Source organism: Pyrus communis, chromosome 13 (genome assembly GCF_041283825.1).
Source record: "Pyrus communis isolate YQ-2024b chromosome 13, ASM4128382v1, whole genome shotgun sequence".
Classification (NCBI taxonomy): Eukaryota; Viridiplantae; Streptophyta; class Magnoliopsida; order Rosales; family Rosaceae; genus Pyrus; species Pyrus communis.
Window position 1 is genome coordinate 18,813,285 of NC_142577.1, and position 22,305 is coordinate 18,835,589.

At 39.9% G+C, this 22,305-nt stretch overlaps 4 protein-coding genes and 1 pseudogene across 4 annotated transcripts; all 5 read left to right on the plus strand.

Annotated features, from left to right (window-relative positions):
- Nucleotides 1-3,797: 3,797 nt before the first annotated feature.
- LOC148691895 (uncharacterized) lies at nt 3,798-4,706 on the plus strand (annotated as a pseudogene).
- Nucleotides 4,707-11,840: 7,134 nt separating this feature from the next.
- LOC137736416 (uncharacterized) lies at nt 11,841-14,924 on the plus strand. The gene is made up of 4 exons (XM_088683208.1): nt 11,841-12,660; nt 12,776-12,925; nt 13,056-13,210; nt 14,396-14,924. Exons 1-4 carry the CDS (start codon nt 11,950-11,952, stop codon nt 14,532-14,534), a joined length of 1,155 nt encoding a protein of 384 aa, XP_088539334.1. The 5' UTR covers nt 11,841-11,949; the 3' UTR covers nt 14,535-14,924.
- LOC148691896 (plasma membrane ATPase-like) lies at nt 13,441-14,395 on the plus strand. The gene is made up of 3 exons (XM_088683207.1): nt 13,441-13,560; nt 13,737-13,841; nt 13,944-14,395. The coding sequence occupies exons 1-3, from the start codon at nt 13,531-13,533 to the stop codon at nt 14,130-14,132; spliced, it is 324 nt and encodes a 107-aa protein (XP_088539333.1). The 5' UTR covers nt 13,441-13,530; the 3' UTR covers nt 14,133-14,395.
- Nucleotides 14,925-15,634: 710 nt separating the features above from the next.
- Nucleotides 15,635-19,156, plus strand: LOC137737899 (uncharacterized). Its single transcript, XM_068477476.2, has 6 exons — nt 15,635-15,810; nt 15,952-16,057; nt 17,058-17,102; nt 17,230-17,338; nt 17,822-18,110; nt 18,652-19,156. Exons 1-6 carry the CDS (start codon nt 15,763-15,765, stop codon nt 18,841-18,843), a joined length of 789 nt encoding a protein of 262 aa, XP_068333577.2. The 5' UTR covers nt 15,635-15,762; the 3' UTR covers nt 18,844-19,156.
- Nucleotides 19,157-20,464: 1,308 nt separating this feature from the next.
- Nucleotides 20,465-21,715, plus strand: LOC137736813 (uncharacterized). Its single transcript, XM_068476088.2, has one exon. It carries the CDS (start codon nt 21,001-21,003, stop codon nt 21,544-21,546), a length of 546 nt encoding a protein of 181 aa, XP_068332189.2. The 5' UTR covers nt 20,465-21,000; the 3' UTR covers nt 21,547-21,715.
- Nucleotides 21,716-22,305: the final 590 nt, after the last annotated feature.

Here is a 22,305-nt window from a genome sequence, read left to right on the forward strand (position 1 = left end):
TATTTGTTGTTCCTAATAATGAAACTCTTAAAAATAAAAAACACTTGTATGGAAAGCTTTACAATATTTAAATCCATTCCGTTCTTTGCCCCCATTTTAATTGCTTTACTTAAAGCATAAGTCTAGTGATATTCTTTTGATGAGTTAAAAGTTTTCCTCTATAAATTTACCAGTGAATTTTCACTCACTATGTACAAGAAAGCTTGTTTACCTTTGCCATGTCAAACTGCTAATATATATGCTTCAAGTGTATACCATCCCAAAAGAAATAAACATGAAGTATTTGGAAATAATATTGCAGAATGATTGGGATCGATATTTGTTAAACCAAATGGCAAATACTAAAGAACAGCATATCTGGTGTTCCCATTGTAATATTGTATAACTTAATTGCAATAATTATGGGTCAACTTCCCACTCCACTAGAAAGGAACTAATGAATAAGACTCGACATGTATTACCTAATGCATGACTTTTGCCTCTATAATATTCAGTGGTTGTGGAAGAGAATTTCAACAATCTTTTATCATCAAGAGTACCTTATAATGTTGCTAAAGCTGCACTTGGCACGTATGAATTCCATTAGGAGTCATTCCTTGATTACAAATACAACAAGCCATCTCAAAACATGCTATGATCAATTTTCATGAGCATCAATCCAATTAACAGTCATTGATCAACCATTTAAATAGAACATATATAATCCGTCTTCTATAACCTCGCGTGAGGAAGAATTGTATAGGACATTACGCTGATTAGGACCATGAATACTATATGAACGACGATGCCATGCACATGTAACATATATGATGAAACGGTATATATTTCTGTAAAATGTACATGTTAATAAAGAATCTTAAGTCATATGATCTAATTAATCTAGTCTCTTGAGACATATTATGGTTAATTGTGGCACTATTATATCTGTTACCGTGCTTATTCAAGTACCAAATGTTTAGCCACTTAGTACTACGGTTTGATGATATTCTTATTCACTTGTAAATGAGAAGTCTTAGTTTCGAATATCGTGGATGACGAATTCGATACCAAATTATGTTGCTCATTGTGTGGTTTAACCGAACTCCCTCTTTCCTTAGTGTAAAAATATACCGTTGTACTAAAAAAAAAAAAAATTACCAAATGTTTAGAGTTTTTATACTCCAAATGCACTACTTTTTCTCATTTTTACTCTCACTTCCAATCTTTCTTTACTAGGTCTCTATCTCTATCTATCTTTCTCTCTCCTTTCTTGATAAGATCCTCACTCTCATTTCTTTCTCTCCTCTCTTCCGAATCCCTCTCTCCTATTTCTCTCCCACTCACTACTCTCTCTCCTCCTTCTGTCTCACCTCCCTATCTTCCAACCCTCTTCGGATCTCTGTCCAATTAAATTTAGTAATAATTCCTAAATCCACGACGAGTTGTTGTAGGGTATTTTTTCTTTTCTTTTTAATTATTAAAATTTAAAAACTATTTTGAATCTCACACCAAACAAATTTTTAGATCTTAAAAAAAAAATTATTATTAAAAGATGTTCGTAAAAAATATTTTGAAAAATTGTGAAATTTTTTAATACAATACCAAACAAATCCTTAATTTTTTAAACAATTTGTGCAAGTAGCACCAACTTTTTGGAGGATGAACGAAAACCTAGCTAGCAAACATGCACCTTTGTTGTTTCCTCAATTTATTAAATGGGTTTATAAATAGAATATGGGGATGCTTCTCTGCCCATAGTATGTGTAAAACACATAACGACGTGTACATGTTACACGCATGTGTACAAATTACCAATTAACTATTGGTTTAGTGATGTTTCTGTAGACATCGAAATTTCGATGAAATAAATGTTGGCCAATAATTAAAATTACAACATTCACATATCACATAAATTTTACACGTATCATGTAACTCAACAAAAAATCAAACAAAATCAAAAAAGTCATCAAATAGGACATGTCTTAACACCTGACAGAAATGATTTATTTCATCTGAATATTATATTCAAAATTAGGCCTTGAAAAAGTCTATAAATAAAAGCCAATTCCATTCATTTCACTTCATCAATTCACATCACACCAAAACCTTGAAGCTTTGAAGCTCTAAAGCTCTCAAGCAAATCCCGAAGGATCAAGAAAACGCTCTTTGTTCTTCGTCAAATCCTCCTTCAAGATCAAGCCCCGACGGTCCTTGAAGAAACTTCCCTCAACCTTCAAGATCAAGCCCCCAACGGCCCTTGAAGAAAGTATTCATCGTTTATCATCCGTTCATCCTAAGATCAAGCCCCAACGGCCCTTTGGTTCAACGACATTAACAAATCCACACACCCGTTCTTCAAGATCAAGCCCAAAAGCCCTTGAAGATCCGTTCATCAACTGTTCATCAAGATCAAGCCCCGAAAGCCTTTGAAGATTCGTTCATCCTAAGATCAAGCCCCAACGGCCCTTTGAATCAACACATCAACAAATCCACACAACTGTTCATCCTAAGATCAAGCCTCAACGACCCTTTGGATCAACAACTCATCCACAAATCTACACTTACGAAGATTAAATCAGAGGATCAAATTGTAAAAGAGATTGTAACCCTAAAATCAATGAAAAATATATTTTGTACACGTGTTCTTGTTTCAGGAAAATTTGTGTTTACAAATTTAGCATGCCCGGTGGGACAATCTCTACTTCTCAGCTCTTTCTCCCTTAAGGGATCCGAACACACCTCAAAATTCATGGCATCAAGCAAGGGACAAGCCATTCTAGCAACCACCAAGGGAAGGATCTTGAGCACTTCCGACGAGAATGGACAATCCATTGGCTCCACAACCGCTCCTCAACATGCCGCTTCAAAGTTGGTGCCACTAAGGGAGCAAGAGGAGCATCAAAGGTGCGAGTCCATCATCAACCTGACCTCGCTGGGGGCACCGAAGCATGCTGCTGAGGCGCACAAGATAATCCCAAAATGACCAACGAGGCTCTTCGTTAGCACCCTGGATGTCTGAAGGAAAGTCGTGTCTATTGGTTGCACAAGTCATGACCATCGGCGTTACCTCCATTGAAGAACAACTAGCTCAAATAAGTGAAGTAATTGCAAGGCTCACAAGGACCTCAGAGAATAAAGATTTGCAAATCACCGCACTCATCAACCGAATGGAGACGCAGCATGACAAAAAAGTTGACCTCGACCCAAAGGTTGATCCACTAAAGAGAGAAACCGACGAAGAAGAGAAACCTCTAGTGGAGAAAGTCGAGGAGAAGCCAGACCAAGCAACGACACTCATAGGCTCTCTTTCCATACAACATATCCAAGACATGATTGCCAACACCGTCAGAACACAGGTGGGAGACACTTCGCAGGATGCACTGCTGTACTCAAAGCCATACACCAAGAGGGTTGATAGCTTGTGGATACCGATGGGTTATCAGCCGCCAAAATTCATACAATTCAATAAAAAGGAAAACCCAAAGCAACATGTCGCCCATTTCATTGAAACTTGCAACAATATTGGGATGAAGGAAGACTACCTTGTCAAGCAGTTCTTGCGCTCGTTAAAAGGTAACGCCTTTGACTGGTACACCGACCTCTAGCCCGAGTCTATCAACAGTTGGGATCAGCTAGAAAGGGAATTCCTCAACCGCTTCTACAGCACTCGCCGCATTGTAAGCATGTTGAAGCTGACAAGTATGAAACAGTGAAAGGATGAACATGTCGTCGACTACATCAATGTATGGAGTTCATTAAGTCTGGATTGCAAAGATCAGCTTTCTGAAACCTCCGCCATTGAGATATGCATTCAAGGCATGCAGTGGGAACTACATTACATCCTTCAAGGAATCAAACCACGAACCTTTGAAGAGTTAGCCACCCGTACCCATGATATGGAGTTAAGCATCGGCCATCATGGGAAGAAAGAACCGATCGCCGACTACAAGAACAACAAAGTTTTGGGGCCAAAGGTGGATAAGGCTGCATGGAAACCCACCAAGGAAGCAATGACGATCAACACAACTCCAGTCAAAATCTCTACACGAGGCAAGGCTATTCAAACCGAAGCTTTTCGTGATCAAGAGATGCGTAGACACACTTTGAAGGAGCTTGAGGAGAAGACTTATCTATTCCCTGACTTTGATGTGGTTGCCATGTTGAAAAACTTGTTTGACAAAAAGGTGATCGACCTACCTGAGTGCAGACGGTCGGAAGAGATGAATCATACTGACAGTCCAAGGTACTGTAAATTCCATCGCTTCATCAATCATCCAACAGAAAAATGCTTCGTGCTGAAAGATCTCATCATGAAGCTGGCTCAGAAAGGAATCATCGAGCTAGATCTTGACGATATGGTGAAGTCAAACTATACCACCGTCACTTTTGTCTCCTTCGACTCAAAATCTTCACCTAAACCACTGAGGGCATGTTCCAAAACCATGTCAGTCAAGTCAAGTGAAGTTGAAGGATGTACTCATGTCACTCCAAAGAAAATGCACAAGAAGCATACATCTTCTCCACAAGTTCGCCAATCGGAAAAGGAGCAAAACAACTATCGTCAACCTCCAAAGCTACATGAAAATGTTGAGGATGATGAAATTGTGACATGAAGATCGTCCGTTGCCATCACGATGCGCGAATTCTTTCCTAAAGATTTCTTCAATCACTCGGTCAAGACTCATTGCTATGAAAATTGCAAAGAATGCCTCTTCAAGATCGTTTGACAAATTCACAGAGTTCCTTATTCGCACGAGCCTAAAAGGCGACAACAAATGCTCCTTGCATGCACGAGTCAAAACTGCAAATGGCACCAAGACGTGCATTGCCTGCACGAGCTGAAACTGCAAACGGCACCAAAACACTTATTGCCTGCACGAGCTGAAACTGAAAACAACACCAAAAATGCTCCTGGCCCACAAGAGCATAAACTGTGTACGGCAAAACAAAACAAAAACAAAAAAAAAAAAAAAAAAAAAAAAAAAAAACCATCACTCTTTTGAACTACGTCATAACTTGATCCCTCCTTAACCGAGGGTACGTAGGCAACTTGAAACTTCAAAACTTCAAGTACAATCACATCATCAACAAAAACACAAACACTTTGAAGAATAAAAAGCAAATTCAAAATATGAATACTTTATTTCTTTAAAGGAATGATTTTGTTACAAAGCCGTATTACAAGGATGAGCATCACACCAACGTCACCACCAAGGAAAGTTGTGACCAAAAGGCACTACACAACATAAACTCACTGCAGTCTTTTGCACAACCTCACATGGTAAAGGTGACACACTGGAACAAGCTCCAAGCAGCAGCTGCAAAGAGCCCACGGCAAACAGCAAGGTCAGTGTGCACGGTAACGTCACCACTGAGGAAAGTTGTGACCAAAAGGCACTACACAACATAAACTCGTTGCAGTCTTTTGCACAACCCCACATGATAAAAGTGACGCACTGGAACAAGCTTCAAGCAGCAGCGGAAAAGAGTCCATGGCAAGCAGTAAGGTCAATGTGCACAACAACATCACTACCGAGGGAAAATCGTGACCAAAGGTATCATTTGGTATGCAGACGGGACGGGAGGGGACGGAACGGAATAGGACGGGACGGGACGGGACGGGACGAGACAGGACAGGACAGAACGGAACGGAGCGGGAGCAAAGATGCCCTCGGATGGAAACAAGGAGGAAGAAGAAGGAGACGGAGAGGTTATAATTTTGTGTTCCACAGATATGGAACGAGTCGTACCAGGAGAGTGAGGTGAAACGAAAATTCACCCAAAATTCATCCCACGGAACAACTCGTTCCACCCATTTTAGGCGCACCAAATGTGGGACGGAACGCCTTGTCCCACTCTGTTCTGTCCCGTCCCACGTACCAAACGGTACCAAAAGGCACTACACAACGAAATCCCTCTGCAGTCTTTTGCACAGCACCACAAGCACCAGGCAAAGAGCACAGTTGCACCTGTAGAAAAAAAAATTGCAATTTTCTTTGTATAAAAAAAATTAAATTATAGTTTATTCCCAATTAAATAAAAAAACCAAAAAAAAAAAAAAAGAAGCAAAATATTGACAAACCCGAAATGGTGGGCTGGATTGTTGTGTTGAGGACGAAGGCTCATATACCCAAAATAATTGGGCCCTACTCTAGGCTCATATACCCAAAATAATTGGGCCCTACTCTATCTCAAGCCGCATATAATTCCCTCAATGGCATTGGGCTTGACTGAGCACTCGTCAGCCTACTCGTCTTCTTGGCTTCAATTTCCAATCTCCTCTTTCCTCCTCAACCCTTCAAAACCGCAACCCAGACTCCTATTCGCATTGGGTCTGCTATGCCCTTCGCCTCCTCCGACAATGAGTACCTCCTGCTCTCCCGAGCATTCATCACCGTTCCCGGAAGGTAGTTCAAGCACGAGATTGGCGCCATCATCATCCACGACTGCAAGATCGTCCCCGAACAGAAGCTTGTCCTTGCGAGGTTCGAAGTGACGTACTCGGGAAGGCCATGGTGGCTACTCTAATCTGCCATACATCAGAACTTGCCAGTGCATAGGGCAGACTCATCTTCCTCGCCGAAGCTTTCCTCACGGGATTCACCACCAATTATGCCTTCATGATTGCTCCGGTATACACCGTCGAGGTCTCTCTCACGTCGTTATGTGGGTTCCTCACGTCCTTCCTAGTGATGTTCATCAATGATGCGATATTGTTGGGCTGCATCTCTAACTATGTTAGTTCCAAGCTCAACCCAGCGTTCTCTGACACCCTCCAGATTCAAAGACATCAACAGAAACAACATCGGATTGGATCTGAACTCCATGATGTCAACGCATGTCAGTGATCTGCGCTCTGTCGACATCAATCTCAAAAGCAGCGATCTGGTGAGCTCGTGGATTGAGTACGATGGGTCTAGTGAGGTCATCAACGTCTCGGTTTCATACTCCAATCTGAAACCCAAAGACCTGGTTCTATCATCCTCTCTCGATCTGGGCCAGCACGTAAGCAGTTTCGTGTACGTTGGGTTTTCCTGGTCGACTCAGGAAGCACTGAGATTCACAGCATCGAGTAGTGGAGCTTCAGCTTGTTGTTCAATTCCCCTGCTTCACCATGACTGGTACTCCGCCGTCTCTGCGACACATAGCCACAGCTCTCGGTGGCTATCTTTCATCATATGCAACACACACACACACACACACACATATATATATATAAATCATAATAAAAAATAAAAAATAAAAAAAATAAAAAAACTATTAGTGCAGTGACTATGCAAATGATGGTCTCCAGAGAAGCAAATGAAAATGGTCCGCATGCGGAGAGTGTAGTACAACGAGGAAGCCCACTGAGGAACCCAGCCATGCCATCTTCAAGCCACTACTCACAAGTGCATGCTACTATTAGCAAGTCAAAAGGAAAGAAAAGAATAAATGTGGTGGTGACAAAATCATTGAAAGATAGAAACAAAAAAATAGGGATGATGGTGCATCAGACACCATTTAAAAAGAGAGAGAGAGAGCAAAGAAAGGTTATGGGATGGTGCACGACATCATTTAAAAATAATAATAAAAATAAAAAAATAAAAAAATAAAAAAAAGAGAAGTAACACATCTTAGTGAGTTATATGTTTTGTTTGTACTTAGCACGATGCACTAAATGAAATAAAGCATGTTTATTGATATCTCCGATAAATTACATATATATATATATATATAAATAAATAAATAAATAAATAAAAATAAAAAAATAAAAAAAAGAGAAAGAAAAACAAATGTCACTTATGTGAAGCGTCAGTACTTGGCGGAACTCTGGGGAGAAGAGGCACCAGAGGTTGATTATTCTGAGCCTCAATACTTGGTCGAGCTCTAGATGACAAAGGCAAAAAGTGCCTTTAGAGTACAGCCACAAACCTCTAATGGTCACTTTGAATCCGACCTTCAGAGTCCTGCAGCTGATCGAGCTTCCTTTTCATGCTCGTCGAATAATTATTTGCAAGCAGGTGCCAATCTCTATTCTTGCGCTTGAGCTGTCTGATCTCTTATTTAAGATTTGCTACCTCGGCTGTCAATGATTCAACTTGGCGAGTTTGAGCAATCAGACGTTGGCCCATATTAGACACAGAGACTGCGCACTGAACATTGAAAGCTAAGGAGTTTTGGATAACCAACTCATCGGTCCATCTTGAAAGTAACCTATTATTTATAGGAGTAAAGAGGTTCCTAGCTACTACCTGAGCCGTTGTTGCATCCCTTATCACGGATTCTTCAACTGTAAGAAGGCCATTTGAAGATAAGAAGGATGAACGCCATACATTTCCGTGGCACGCCTGTATAACTCCCGAGGCTCAAATCTGAGCAGATGTTAGACGGGTATGCCATTTTCAAAAAAAAAAAAAAAAAAAAAAGGGTTAGATAGAGTAAAATTTCATAAATACACCAGAGACAATTTTCACGAGCAGGCAATCTTCAAAGTGTGCGTGTTGGATGTGATCAATACCTCTATAAAAGGAGAGGCAATGCATCCACTAATCCAAAAATCGAAGAGGCACCACTCTCCGAATTTCAAAAGCCAGATTTTCCTGCATAAAATCCGTCAACACTTTTCAGACGCAAACTCAACTTGTTAGATAACACGTGCAACTTTGTCAAAGATCTCTGACAAAGTTGAAAACGCATGGAGTTCACTATTCCAACTACTACACTTTTGCTGACAAGTGTGGGTGACAAGGCCACACTTGCACCACTACCCGTTGTTCTAAAATCCCTATATATGTCGACCTTCATCCTTCATGGCAAGACACACTTCCAAAACGCATGACTCTTCTTGCTTGCCAAGAATACATCTGCAACCAAACCTCTCAACATACTCAGTTTCTTCCCCCTTGAAAACACATCTTTAACCAGGTCACACCAAAGCAAAAGTATCTCATATCATCAAGGTCGAAAGCAAGAGTATCTCATACCATGCCTTCTCCATGTCCTTTTCTTTGTTCTTGTTCTTCCTTACAGGACAAGGAGAAAGAGAGCGATCAGTCGGCACTTGGAATCAAGCTTCCCGTCAGGAACCGACTGCCTGGAACCCCTTCCTTGATTACTTACCCAACACTGTTCTCAAGTACTCATCTTTCACTGTTGATGTACTTCCAAAGAAGATACCAGATGCCTGGAGAACGGATGGGGCAAGTGGAAGCGGTAAACCTAAGCATGCGAAGACAAGCGCAACAAATACATGTGTTGATTCATCCGCTACTTCTTCAAAAGCAAAAGTATCTCATATCATCAGGGTCGAAAGGTATCTTATACCATGTTTTTTTCCCTGGCTTTTCTTTGCCTTTGCTCTTACCTCAAGATGAGGGGAATTAAAGCAATCAGTCGGAACCTAAAATCAAACTTCCGATCTGGAACTAATTGCCTGGAGCTGTTGATAGGCCTTGAATTTCCTCAGCGAATACTTCAGGACAATTAATATGATGTTGGCTCTTTACACTGAAGCTGCCAAGCATGGATGAGTCGCCGGGAGATGATGCTCTGAATGACCATTTAAAGGCAAAAGGTTGCGCACCACTTCTGCTATGTAAAAGAAATAATCAGAGAAGAATGCAGCATGATGAGCTATAACAAATCACTATAACACGATGCCCTTCTCTGTAGAACCGCATAATCTAGACGGAGGAGTTTAAGTCAAATCCAAGCTCGATATCGTTGCTCTAATCGAAGAGTTCGAGAAGACAAGTTCGATCCAAGTTCAAGTGTCTACCACCCTTGAAGATCATACCGTTAACCAAACTGCTCAGGTATAAATTAGAAAGATTGAACAAAGAAACAGACCATCACCTTCACCTCGTGCCTGCTTGCCATGTGTCTGAATCCTGAAATCGCTCATGGTCCTATTTAAATTCAAGGTCAAGCCCCAACGGCCCTTGAAGAAATCCCAAGTTCAATTCAAAATCAAGTGTCCACCACCCTTGAATCAAATTCAACTCCATATAAAAGGAGTAAATTCAGACATTTGGTGCAAGTCTGGCAGAAGAAACTTCCAACCTAATTCAAGATCAAAGCTGTGGAAAGTCAACAAGCACAACAAAATACGTGTTGATTCATCCACTCCCAAAGCCAAAGATCATCTACCACGTGAAGCTCCTTGTGGTCCAATTTCATTCAAGATTAAGCCTTGACAGCCCTTAAAGAAATTTCAAACAAAATTCAAGAACAAGCATCAACGTCACTTGAAGAAAACTTTCAGCCCAGTTCAAGATCAAGCCTCAGCGGCCCTTGAAGAAATTTCAAGTCCATTTCAAGATCAAGCCCTAAAGGCCTTTGGATCGACATCTGCATTAAGGGACTTCAAAACGCATCTCCTACACGTGACAAACACATGTATACAACACGCCTTGAAATGGGGGCATTTGTAGACATCGAAATTTCGATGAAATAAATACTGACCAATAATTAAAATTTCAACACTCACGTATCACATAAATTTTACACGTATCATGTAACTCAACAAAAAATTGAACAAAATAAAAAAAGTCATCAAATAGGACATGTGTCAATACCTGGCAGAAATTATTTATTTCATCTGATTATTATATTTAAAATTAGGCCTTGAAAAAGTCTATAAATAGAAGCCAATTCCATTCATTTCACATCACACCAAAACCTTGAAGCTTTGAAGCTCTAAAACTCTCAAGCAAATCCCGAAGGATCAAGAAAGCCCTCTTTGTTCTTCGTCAAATCCTCCTTCAAGATCAAGCCCTGACGACCCTTGAAGAAACTTCCCTCAACCTTTAAGATCAAGCCCCTAACGGCCCTTGAAGAAAGTGTTCATCGTTTATCATCCGTTCATCCTAAGATCAAGCCCCAACGGCCCTTTGGATCAACGACATTAACAAATCCACACACCCGTTCTTCAAGATCAAGCCCAAAAGCCCTTGAAGATCCGTTCATCAACTATTCATCAAGATCAAGCCCTGAAGGCCCTTGAAGATCCATTCATCCTAAGATCAAGCCCCAACGGCCTTTTAGATCAACAACATCAACAAATCCACACAATTGTTCATCCCTAAATCAAGCCCTAACAGCCCTTTGTATCAACAGCCCATCCACAGATCTACACTTATGAAGATAAAATCAAAGGATCATATTGTAAAAGAGATTGTAACCCTAAAATCAATACAAAATATTATTTGTACACGTGTTATTGTTTCAGGAAAATTCATGTTTACAGTTGCTCTTTGTAATATTGCGATTTGATATTGGGGCTTGTTTTTATAGGCATTTTTTTTCAACTCGCAATCACTAAACGGCTGTGTTATTACTAGACTTTCTTTGACTAATGCTCAAATAAACAAACATCTCTTCGATGCCTGAGTTAAACTTAATGAATCTGAATTCAAGAGTTCGAGTTTTCTAACAAAGGAACCTTCTCAAGGTTAAAGGTTGTGTTATTATATATTAGTAGGGTTGAACTTGAAAATGATTTTATTAGAGTATGCGGGGCGTGCTATGATTGGTTAGTTTGAGACCCATTATCCCACTCATCAAGTTAATTAGCCGTTAAACTTTGGGAGACATGACAAGTATTTGCCATTAAGAGTTCTGAATTGGAACCACTTAGTACTACAGTCTAATGGTATTCCTCTTCACTTGTAAGTGCGAGGTTTTATATTCGATTCTTGCTAAAGTCGAGTTTAAACCACATTATTGCTAGCCCATTGTGAGACTAAGTCACCCACTCCCCTAGTATAAATATAATATCGTTTGTTCAAAAAAAAAAAAAACAAAAAAACTGGGAGTCCTGAATTGGAAAGGCCCTTAACCATACTAAGATCATGTAGAGATTTGTTACCCAATCACTGGATTCAAAAACAACTCCCACCAGATCATTCCATATATGACCGTTGGGGATTCGAATTTTAAAAACCACATCTTTCCCTACACAGCATAGTTGTGAACGCTTCAAAGACCATGTCCACAAAACAAAGCCTCTCTCCTAAACCCGGAAACGCTCAAGCAGCCATGAAATGCGCCCTCTCATCGTCGCCGTCGATGACAACGACTTCATCCTCAGTGAAATCGAGCACCACCACCGCCATGGACGACGACAGATCTGAAAACCGCGACAGCTGCTACTACCCAGGATGCCGGAAAGATGCCAACTGCAACTGCGAAATGTGCTTGGCCAGCATCAATGCCACTCTCGATCTCATGCCTTTTAGCATCCAGAAAAGCCCGCTCACCAAATTCTCATCTTCAAGGCCTAAGAACAACCCAAGTGTTGAACGCACCCCCATCTCTTTCGATGCTTCGATTTTGTCCACACCCACGTCGGGCTCTCCCCCGATTCCTGTGTCTCCGGAACTTAAACCGGCTGCAAGATTGAAATCGAAGAAGAAGACTAAGAAGATGGAGAGAAAAAGGGGTTTTGGGTGTGAGTTTTGGAGATTGATTTTGGGTTTAATCTTGGTTTATGTGGCGATGTGCGGGTTTTATAAGATGGTTTCGGGTGCATTGAAACCAATTCTGTCACCGGAGATGGTGAGAAATGTTAGTGAAAAATCTTGGGTTGTGGATGATATGAATGGCAGGCTGAGGTTCTTGCAGAAAGAGATGCAAGGTCTTGTTCCTGGGAGGGTTTCGAATTGCAGCTATCCAGGTTCTATATGGGACATTAGTCAGGTACTTGGTAATCAAACTTCTGCTTTACAAGTTTAATAGCAATTCAGCATTATTCGGTGATAAACTTGAAATGTCTGTTCCAAAATTCACAAACTTGTTAATGATGAAATGTTAGGACGGTTTGCTTCTAAGCTCACATTGCACATTGTATAAATCTGCAATTGAGGAGGTGCGGATATGGGGATGGCCTTTGCAGACTGCCGGGTTGCTCACGAGTGGGTTTTCTTCCCGGTCTTTCACAATCTTATCCGGCAGAGTCACAGAGGTAAAGCTGAAAACGTTTTTACTAGATTGTTTATGTTAGTGTTGTATGGTCAGCCTTGAGATGTTTTGAGTTTTGTGTCATGATGTACAAACATATACTATTTTCTTACCACATTGTTGTTGTCGAGAAGTGGTCGGATGGAAAGGTCGGTAGCTATGTGATTCGGAAGCCAAACACTTCCTGGGTGCGGAGAAGTTGGGGTGCCTCAGCTGTGCAGCTAGATCCCAATACATGGATTCTTGAGTACCGGTGGAGCACGATATGCGATAACCAAAGATTGGTTTCAGCAGCACTTAGGGCTGGAAAAAAATCCCAAAAATCCCAAACCAAACCGAAAAAATCCCGATCCCAAACCAAAAAAATCCCAAACCAAAATTCCCGAAAATTTCGGTATGTCATCCCGAACCAAACCGAAATTTTCGGTATGGGATTCGGGATTACATCTCCATTTTTTCGGTATTCCCATACCGAATAGAAATAAATATTATATATATATATATTATTTTTTAATTGAGGTGTTTGCAAAGGGTGTGGAGAAAGATCATGTCATTCTTCTAGCTGCAAGGTCATCCAGAACTGAAAACCAGGATGCCATTGATGCTGCTATGGTTGGAATGCTTGCCGACCCAAAGGAGGTATAAATCATTTCCAACTTTTCTTGTTTGCCCTATAATTGATTCTTCATTAATTCTGGGACGGAATTTTCAATGGATATGCTCATCTTAATGAATTCATTTATACGCAGGCCCGAGCTGGTATTAGAGAGGTGCACTTCATACTCACAGACTAATGAATTGATTTCTGTAATTAGATTTTGGACCTCTGCCTCTGCAAAGAAGATTTCAAGAAGAAGGCTTTTACCATTATTGACAAATATGCTGAACGTGGGCTTCGGTCATTGGCTGTTGCTAGACAGGTTTTATACTCAACCTTGACGTTTTTAGCATCTCTTGCACTTTTTTCAGTTTTATAAGAAGTAGAGCACCGGCTTATAATTGTGATTGGTATATGTTTACAGGAAGTGCCGGCGAAAACAAAAGAAGGTTCTGGTGGTCCATGGCAGTTCGTTGGATTGTTGCCTCTTTTCGACCCTCCAAGACATGATAGTGCAGAAACCATCCGCCAGGCTCTTAACCTTGGTGTAAATGTTAAGATGATTACTGGTAAATCGGTTAATATTCAACCTACTTTAATGGGTAGTGGGTAGATTGAAGCTTAATTTTAGCCCAAAAATATAATATGTCAAATTTTAGCCCAAAAACATAATATGTCAAATTTTAGTCCAAAAGCCCAAAAACATTTCGGGATTCCCGATTTGTCCCGAAATCCCGAAATTATTTCGGGATTCCCGAAAATTGGGATTCCCGAAAATTTGGTTTGGGATTGGTATTGAATTTGGGATTCCCAAAAATTTCGGTTTGGGAATCGGGACAAGGGTTTCGGTATGGGATCCCATACCGAACCACCCCTAGCAGCACTAGCGTTTTTGAAGAATATGATCTCAAGAATGCTTGGAAAGATGCAGCAGAAATTTTGGCTCTTATCTACTTTTGGCAACAACCAGTACCTTGAAACTAGTGCAAATTACAATATCGAAATCCCAACCTAAAGAGCTCAGCGGACATCATCGGAGGTGCAATGTTTTCTCTCAGCAGATATCCGGACCTCATATCTTGTGAGAAGCTTCGAAAAAATGTCCCCTTGTTATGTTGTATTGCGGAACCGGTTGAGCTTAATTGTTGATCTGATCTCGAACTGTATATGTTCCCTAACGGTGTAATGTAATCGGGAAATCGTTGCTTTCCTGATTATGAGTAACTAGCAACAAACTAGGTTCTGTTTGGCGTTAGGAATCCAATTCTTGGGAAGCGTCTGTAAATATTAGAGGCCACGTAAGCGTTAATCAATCAAAAGTTAGTCATCAGCAAGAACATCAGACCAGATCATTGGGATAGTTTTCTGATTGATTGAATTGAATCAATTTCGCGTTCGCGTTTTAGCAAGTAGAATGAGATTTAATCTCAAACGGAGAATAGAGTTTACCAATAGTCTTTACAAGAAGAAAAACCATGTTTGTAGTGGTGAAACCTAGTCCTATCTCTGACAATAATCTCTCTCTCTTTCATACACCGTTGAAGCCAACTTCATCAAAGTAAGCCAGTCTTTGCATATCCGGAGATTCTTAACCATGCGAATGCTTGAACAGTAAGAAAGAGCCAACTTCTCACTGTGCAAGAGAATCGCTTCCTTCTTTGCTTCCTCTTTCCATCTTCTTTGTTTTGAGTAAATGTTTGATAACGCCACAAGGGCTCCATCATCATGTGATTCTACCTCAAGAAGCTGTCTTGCATCATATTCTCCTAATTCATTCTCACCATGAATCTGACAAGCAGCCATCAAATATCCCCAAACGACAACATTCGGTGCAGAGGTGTTGCAAGCGGTCACTTTTTTTTTTTCTTTTTTTTTCTTTTTTTTTTTTTTTTGAAAACTGAGGATACTTTTTATATAGGGATTTTATATATATTTTTTTAACAAACGATAATCTTACAATGAGTTAGCATTAGTACGGTTCAAATTAGTTTTTTACGAAAAATTGAATCTAAAACCTCACTTCTAATGAAAAAAAAATACTACTAAATCGTACTACTAAGTGGTCAAAATTTGATCGTACAACTACACAACCATTGCTGCAAATCTGACCACTTTAGTTTTTTTTTTTCGAAAAAAAAAAAAAGACCATACAACTATAGAACACACGACATGTCGTTTATATGCGTCTCTCCTTTGTATCTACAAGGAGGAAACGTTCCAGGATCTGAAGCCCCCAAAAAGCAATGGGAGAAGCTTTGTTCGAGCTGGAGCAACATCTAAGGTACAAACAGGTAAAAATTTCCACTCCCATTTCACAAATTTCCCCAATTTCAGTCACCAAATTCCTCGAAACCCTAATACCAATTCAGTTTTACCCAAGAATCACCCATTAGTTGCTAACCTTGCTGTACCAAATGTGTGTATTTATGCAGGTAAAACTGACGCCTGAAGAAACTAAGATTCTTCTTACTTGCAAGTCCAAAGCTGTCAGGGAGTTTACATTCGGAGGTCTTGCTGCTTGCACTGTTGCCTGGACAGGTCTCTCTCTCGTTTGGCAGTTTTCTTGTTCAGGGTTCCTGTGTGTTTTGTGAATTTTTATCTTCCAACTATGTATTTCTGTATATTTCAATTCATTGGGAGGTCGGAGTTTCCAGTTGTATGATAACGGTAGTGGTACAAGCGAACGACTGTTTTCGATATTAGCTAATTTGGCACACATTTCGTTTCTCATTCGCCAAAAGCTGCAAAACCCAGTTTTTATTTGGTCATTTTCTGTTACAAGAGTTTGCATTGGTTTCAGATAGAGAACTGAGGGTTCGATTTCTCATTATTTGGATGGAGAGTTTGCATTAGGCCATTTTCGGTTACAACAGTGTGCATTGGTTTTGGATAGAGAAACATTGGTTCTCCAGTATTTCAAGTTTTGTTCCATGGTTTTGAGGTAGTTATCAAGACATGTATACCGATTACCAGTGCCACTTGGTTTTGAGGTAGTTATCAAGAGATGTTTACCGATTGCCAGTGCCACACTTATGTTCAAGTGAAAAAGGATATGTACTTCGTAAAATGTATTGAAGTACGTTGGTTTTGCTGCTTGGAATAATAATTCATTGCATTAGAGTTTATACATTTTAGTATCCTGTTCTCTTTTCTTCGTTTCTTAATTCTGCACTTTTTGAAACAGTACAAGGGAAAGGATATCAGCTTGCAAATTGCAATTGATATTATATGGTTCATAGAATTGTAATCTTACACATTTCCTGGGGCTTTTATGAATATTTACCGTCTGCATATCACTTTTATACTCATTTATAATCATTCGAGGGAGCGAGCTGGTGAAAGGTTATAGGATTCTTTAATAAACAATTATGTTAATTTTTTTGTTCCATTTAATTTACATGTAAAGGTTCTTCTTTTGGGGTCCAATAATGATTCAGGTTTTTTTTATTGTAAGTTTGGATTGTTATTACTTTGTTATCATAATTGTTGTTTATTTATATGTTTCATTCTTTTAACAATCTCAGTTTCTTTATCGCAGCATCAAAGAAGCTGAATACGTTTATTCGACTTAACCTTTCAGGAGGTGTGTTAAACTCTCTCACTCTCTCTCTCTCTCTCTCTCTATATATATATATATATATATATATATATATATATGAATCATAGCTACCTATCACTTTCTCCTTTGAACAAGTTTTATGCTTCTGCAGGAGCTGCTGCTCTATTTGGACTATGGAGCTTGTCTAGGTCCTTAAATTCGTGTGTTAACCATATTCTTTCTCAGGATGGAAGTCGTATGCAGGCAGAGTTAGCAACTATGTATGTCACCATTTTTATTTTTAGGATGTTTGATGATTCACTTTTGTGCAATTGGCTAGAAACACTGGTTTTCTTCTGGTATGCATGAATAGTCATGTTAGCTGTCTTGGTGTGGATCTTTAGCCAAAGATCTTTAGCCATCTTGGTGTGGATCTATTCTTCATGAGTTGTAATTAGGAGTTGAAAATTTTGAGTTCATTGTCCTTCTTACACTTATGGAATTGAAGTCCTTCTGATACATTTATTCATTCACAAAAACTTTGTTTTCAGTATATGACTAATGTCTGCCCTTCCATCACGTCTCTGGCAACCCGTTCTTTACTTCGTTTTGTATGTAATTATCTGAGTATTTATGGGACATTACTGTACATGTATTTATCCGGAAAAGAAATGCATTGTAGTATATGACCAATATCTGCTTTTTTACTAACTTTAATTGAAATTCTTGAATTATTGAACTGTGAACTGTGATTCAAATAACAGAATGGTGAATAAGTATCAGAATGATCCTTCTATGATGGGGCTTATCTCTAAACAGTTCTATTCTGAGAAAGTTTTTGATGATGCGAACTCAGATCAGCCAACACTGAGGTGGTGTTATCGGAATTATTTTAGTGATAACATTAGCCATGGTCGAAGAACAGATTACAGCGATTCTCAAGGTGATCCGGACCAGGCTTCCCATGGTGACCATCAGAGTTCCTCTGACAGTGATTCCCGGAACACCCAGAATGACTCCCACAAAATACGTTTTGCTCCCAAACAAGTTCCTGTAAGAAACTTATCTCGTAATTTTTTTTCTTAGAAATGGTTGCATTACATTGCTGATGAGTTTAGTTTTATAAGTAGTGATAGTAGTGCAGAAGAACTTAGAAAATAGATGTAGCATAAACTTGTCACTGTCGAGGAAAGTGTACGTAAGATAGTTTGTAGCCTTTACTATTCATATAGTTGAACATTATACCCACCAAATGCATGTGAACCCCATTACATGGTACAGAAAACCATACCCCGATCAAATTTGCATGCCAAAGAAAGTATCATGCCCTGGGCCTGTACCGGTAGCAAACCTAACTGCTTAGGTACATATATTTCAATCTTTTTCACAGGTGTGTCTTCAGATAAGTTACATGATGAAATCAACAGCAATAGTACTATAGTAGGATCATTTGTACTCTGCACGTTTGGAAGGGGTTCTCACTCTTCCCTGTTGCCTATGTACATATCTGAATAATGATGAGGAAACTACACTTACTTTTCATGGCATATGATAGGGGTGTCTTGTATTCTGACTCGTCTATTTCTTATCGTAGGTGAACTCTGGTGTTGATGTAATGGTCGACCCTTTTGATTGCGTGTTTGGTAATACAAGCGAGGAGATTCTTCTTCCAAGTCCCTCTAGCACTGTCAATCCCCCAAAAGTACAGACTCGTAAACATAGAAGATCTCACCGTAGGCGTCATATGCACCATGAGGAAGACGTACCAAAAATGCAACATACGTAACAGAGTCGAATGTGGTTGAGCATACGAGAAGATCAAAGGGGAGAGCTTAAGGGAAGTACAAATTGCCCTTTCAATTGCCTTGTGTTTGTCAGACCTCCAGGAAGGGGAGCATCTCTGTCTCAATTTACCACAGTATCAGGCAAGTTACTGTCATTTACTTTTCACCGCTGTGTAATTATTGCTGAATCAATAGTTAAGTTCCATTTGGGCTCATTATGCATTTGAAGATGCAGAGTGCTCCTTCAATGAGCAACAACAATAATCGGTTATTTTTTTTAATACAAGCGATATTAAAATAAGTGGTTAGTTTGGATATGCACGTATTATTTTTCCCGTTTAATCATTCGGTTGGAAAGACGTTTTTTTTCAAAAACGAAAGAAGCTCCACAAGATTACACGACCCAGTTTGAAAGGTCTGTCCACAATCCAAACGTGAAAATCTTAATCTGAAAGCTAGCAAGCAGATTTTGGAATTTTATGGTCACCAAATGTCCCCAATTAGGAAAAATCACCCTCTAATCTTTGGATTAATTTCAAAGATATTAAAAAAAAAAAAAAAAAAATCTATGGGTGGTGCTGGTTTAGAGTAGTTTCAATAGACAATGGTTGTCTGTCACGGAGCACCCCACGTATTCCTATATGAAAACTACAGCAAGCACTGTCTCTATCTGCACTTAATCCAAAATTCTGTAGGGATAATAAATTAAAATTGTTTTGTTTTAGTTGGTCACCCCTTCTGCGAAGGGTCGGGGAACCTTCATTCTCTGTCTTTATAGTTTATATAATGCGAATAGTTTTGCTCACCGTCTCGTTTTTTTTTTAAGTTTAAATCTTGAAATTTGTATAAAAGATAGACTAAATCAAACTTATCTTAATCGACAATAATTACACCGGTGAGCATCGTTTTAAGCTGCTGAGAAAAAAATTGCTGTTGTATAACTAGATAGAATATGCACACATCTAAAATTTCTTGTATATTCTAAATTCTGTGATAAAAGAGCTCATGCAAAGTCGATCGATGTTAGTTTTGTAAAATGCCATATTAGACAAGGGTGCAGGAGGGAATGTAACTTCGAAGAAGTTGCCAATGAGTATAGGAGACGGAATGTCCCTTTCTTCTTTTTTGGTAACGGAATGTCCCTTACTTCCTTCCTCCCTTACAGCCATCGTGGCCTCATGTGCTATGATGCAATGTCATGTATAAGTTTTTCTTCACATCCTGTTATATCATTAGTACGGGATGTCATAGTGATAATATACTCGTTTCATATCAATTACTTCCCCTCTTTTGGTGAATTCCTCATTTTGCTCCTCAACCTAGAAATATTAGTAAGCAGTCATTTCCATGTGTTGTTCTTCTCACAAGGACACGTCCTTAAGCGTTGATCACTCATTCGCCGTAAAAAACACGTCAAGGGAAGTCCCAAAACACGTTGACAAAGTTGTCACATAATCAAACGAAAATGAATTTCAAAACGACAACCTAAATTGTGTCACGAGACATGAGCTTGGAAGGTGACTTACAATTACTAAGAAATTGCACCCTATATATCTTTATTATTATATAATTGCACAAGGAATAACCTTTTTTCTACTTGTCCTGTGAGATTTCCTTGACACCAAAAAAGCTATAAACAATTTGGATGGTCCAAAAAATTAAAATATGGCCAAAATTGTAATTATAGTAAAGTCCAAGGATGAAACCTAAACGATCTTTGCCTTCTATATATTCTGCTGTGATTCCTCCCATCGGCTCTCTAGCCACTATGCTTACCCAGAAAGGGAGCTTTCCTTAACGCCCTTTTCAAATTGCAGCCAACATTTCTTTCATTCTCCCCAATTTCTAAATTATCAGAAAGAAATTGGGAAAATTCAATTCAATCCAATCCAATCCATTTCAATTTCAATCCAAACCAATTTCTAGGGTTAGGGCATTTTCCCAAAAAATACCCAAATCAATTTTCCCACCAATCCTTTATGATTCCTTCTTTTGGTAAAAACAACCCAATCAGGATTTTGATTCCCACCCAAGATTGGCGTGCCTTTTTCACAAGAAGGGCATCTTTCTATTAATCTTGTCGCAATCCCTCTATTTCTTCTGCAGCTCCACTACTTCCGCCACCGCCTCCCCAGCAGCTGCCACTGAAGCCGCCAACCATGAAGGTCCACCCCATGCCCAGGAAGCGCAACATCACCGTCCAATACAGATCAAGAAACCCACTTTCTGAAGCGCAGGCACTTTTGGGTCTGACCCATAAGAAGCTCCGCCGTCTCCCCCATGTCTTCAGCCGGATCCTGGAGCTCCCCTTTCGGTCCGACGCTGACGTTCTGGTCCAGGAGAATCCCGATTGCTTCCGATTCGTCGCCGAAGCCGATAATATCGGCGACGGCGTGAGGACCCACACCATCGAAATCCATCCCGGGGTGACCAAAATCGTGGTTCGCGAAAGTGGATCGACGGAATTGACGTTGGACGAGCTCGAGCTCGACATGTGGAGGTTTCGGCTGCCGGAATCGACTCGACCCGAGTTGGCCAGCGCGGTTTTCGTGGACGGGGAGCTTATCGTGACGGTGCCGAAGGATGTGGGAGTGGAGAATGCGGACGGTGGTGATGGTGGCGGAGAGGTTTGGGGCGGTGGCGACGGGAATGGGGGTGGGGGTTTCAGAGGAGGTATGGGTAACCGCCTTGTGCTTGTACAGTAATTATCTCTCTGTTTTTTAAACCTTTTTACTTCTTTGGGCTATAATTTTAGTTGTTCCAATTAAGTTGGCTTTAGCTTTGCAACTGAGCTTTTGAGGCTGTTGTTGTTGGTGGAACTAGTTGTTTTATGCTGCTGTTCTTGTTGAATGAAAGAAATGTTGGTTTTAGCAATGATGATGCAATTGTGTATTGGATTGGTCTTTTGGATTTAGGTTATTGGTATTGCTTTTGCATGCGGTGTTTCCGCCGTTGCGATTTTCACACTCCCGTTTACTCCTTTTGACACTGCTGTCCTTGTTTCCGTTCCTTGATTCTCGTTTGATTTATTAATCCTAGTACTAAGAGAGTGCAGGAGCGAAAAGGGAGTGCGAAAATCCCTTCCCTTTTTTGTGCTGATCATATTGGTTGTACGATTGGTTGTAGTTCATTATGTAGGCAAACAGGGCTTTTGTGCTCATCCCTTTTCTCTTCTCTCTTCTCTTTTTGTTGTTCTTGCTTAGCTATTTGCTTTCCCCTAGGATTATATAAATGCTGTGTGTAAGAAGGCACACAAAACAAACTTGTGAGTGTTGCAAACTTAAAATCAAACCCTCTTTCCGTGATCGAAAGATTAGTCCACCCTTTTCGTTGTTTTGACTGGAATTATGCCGTAGTTCTTTTATGCGGGGTTTAGTTTTGTCGACCTAGTTCTGGAGATTCTGCTATTCAATTTTCTGCATTCTTGATTAAGCCATGTCAACATCTTATGTTGACGACTTCTT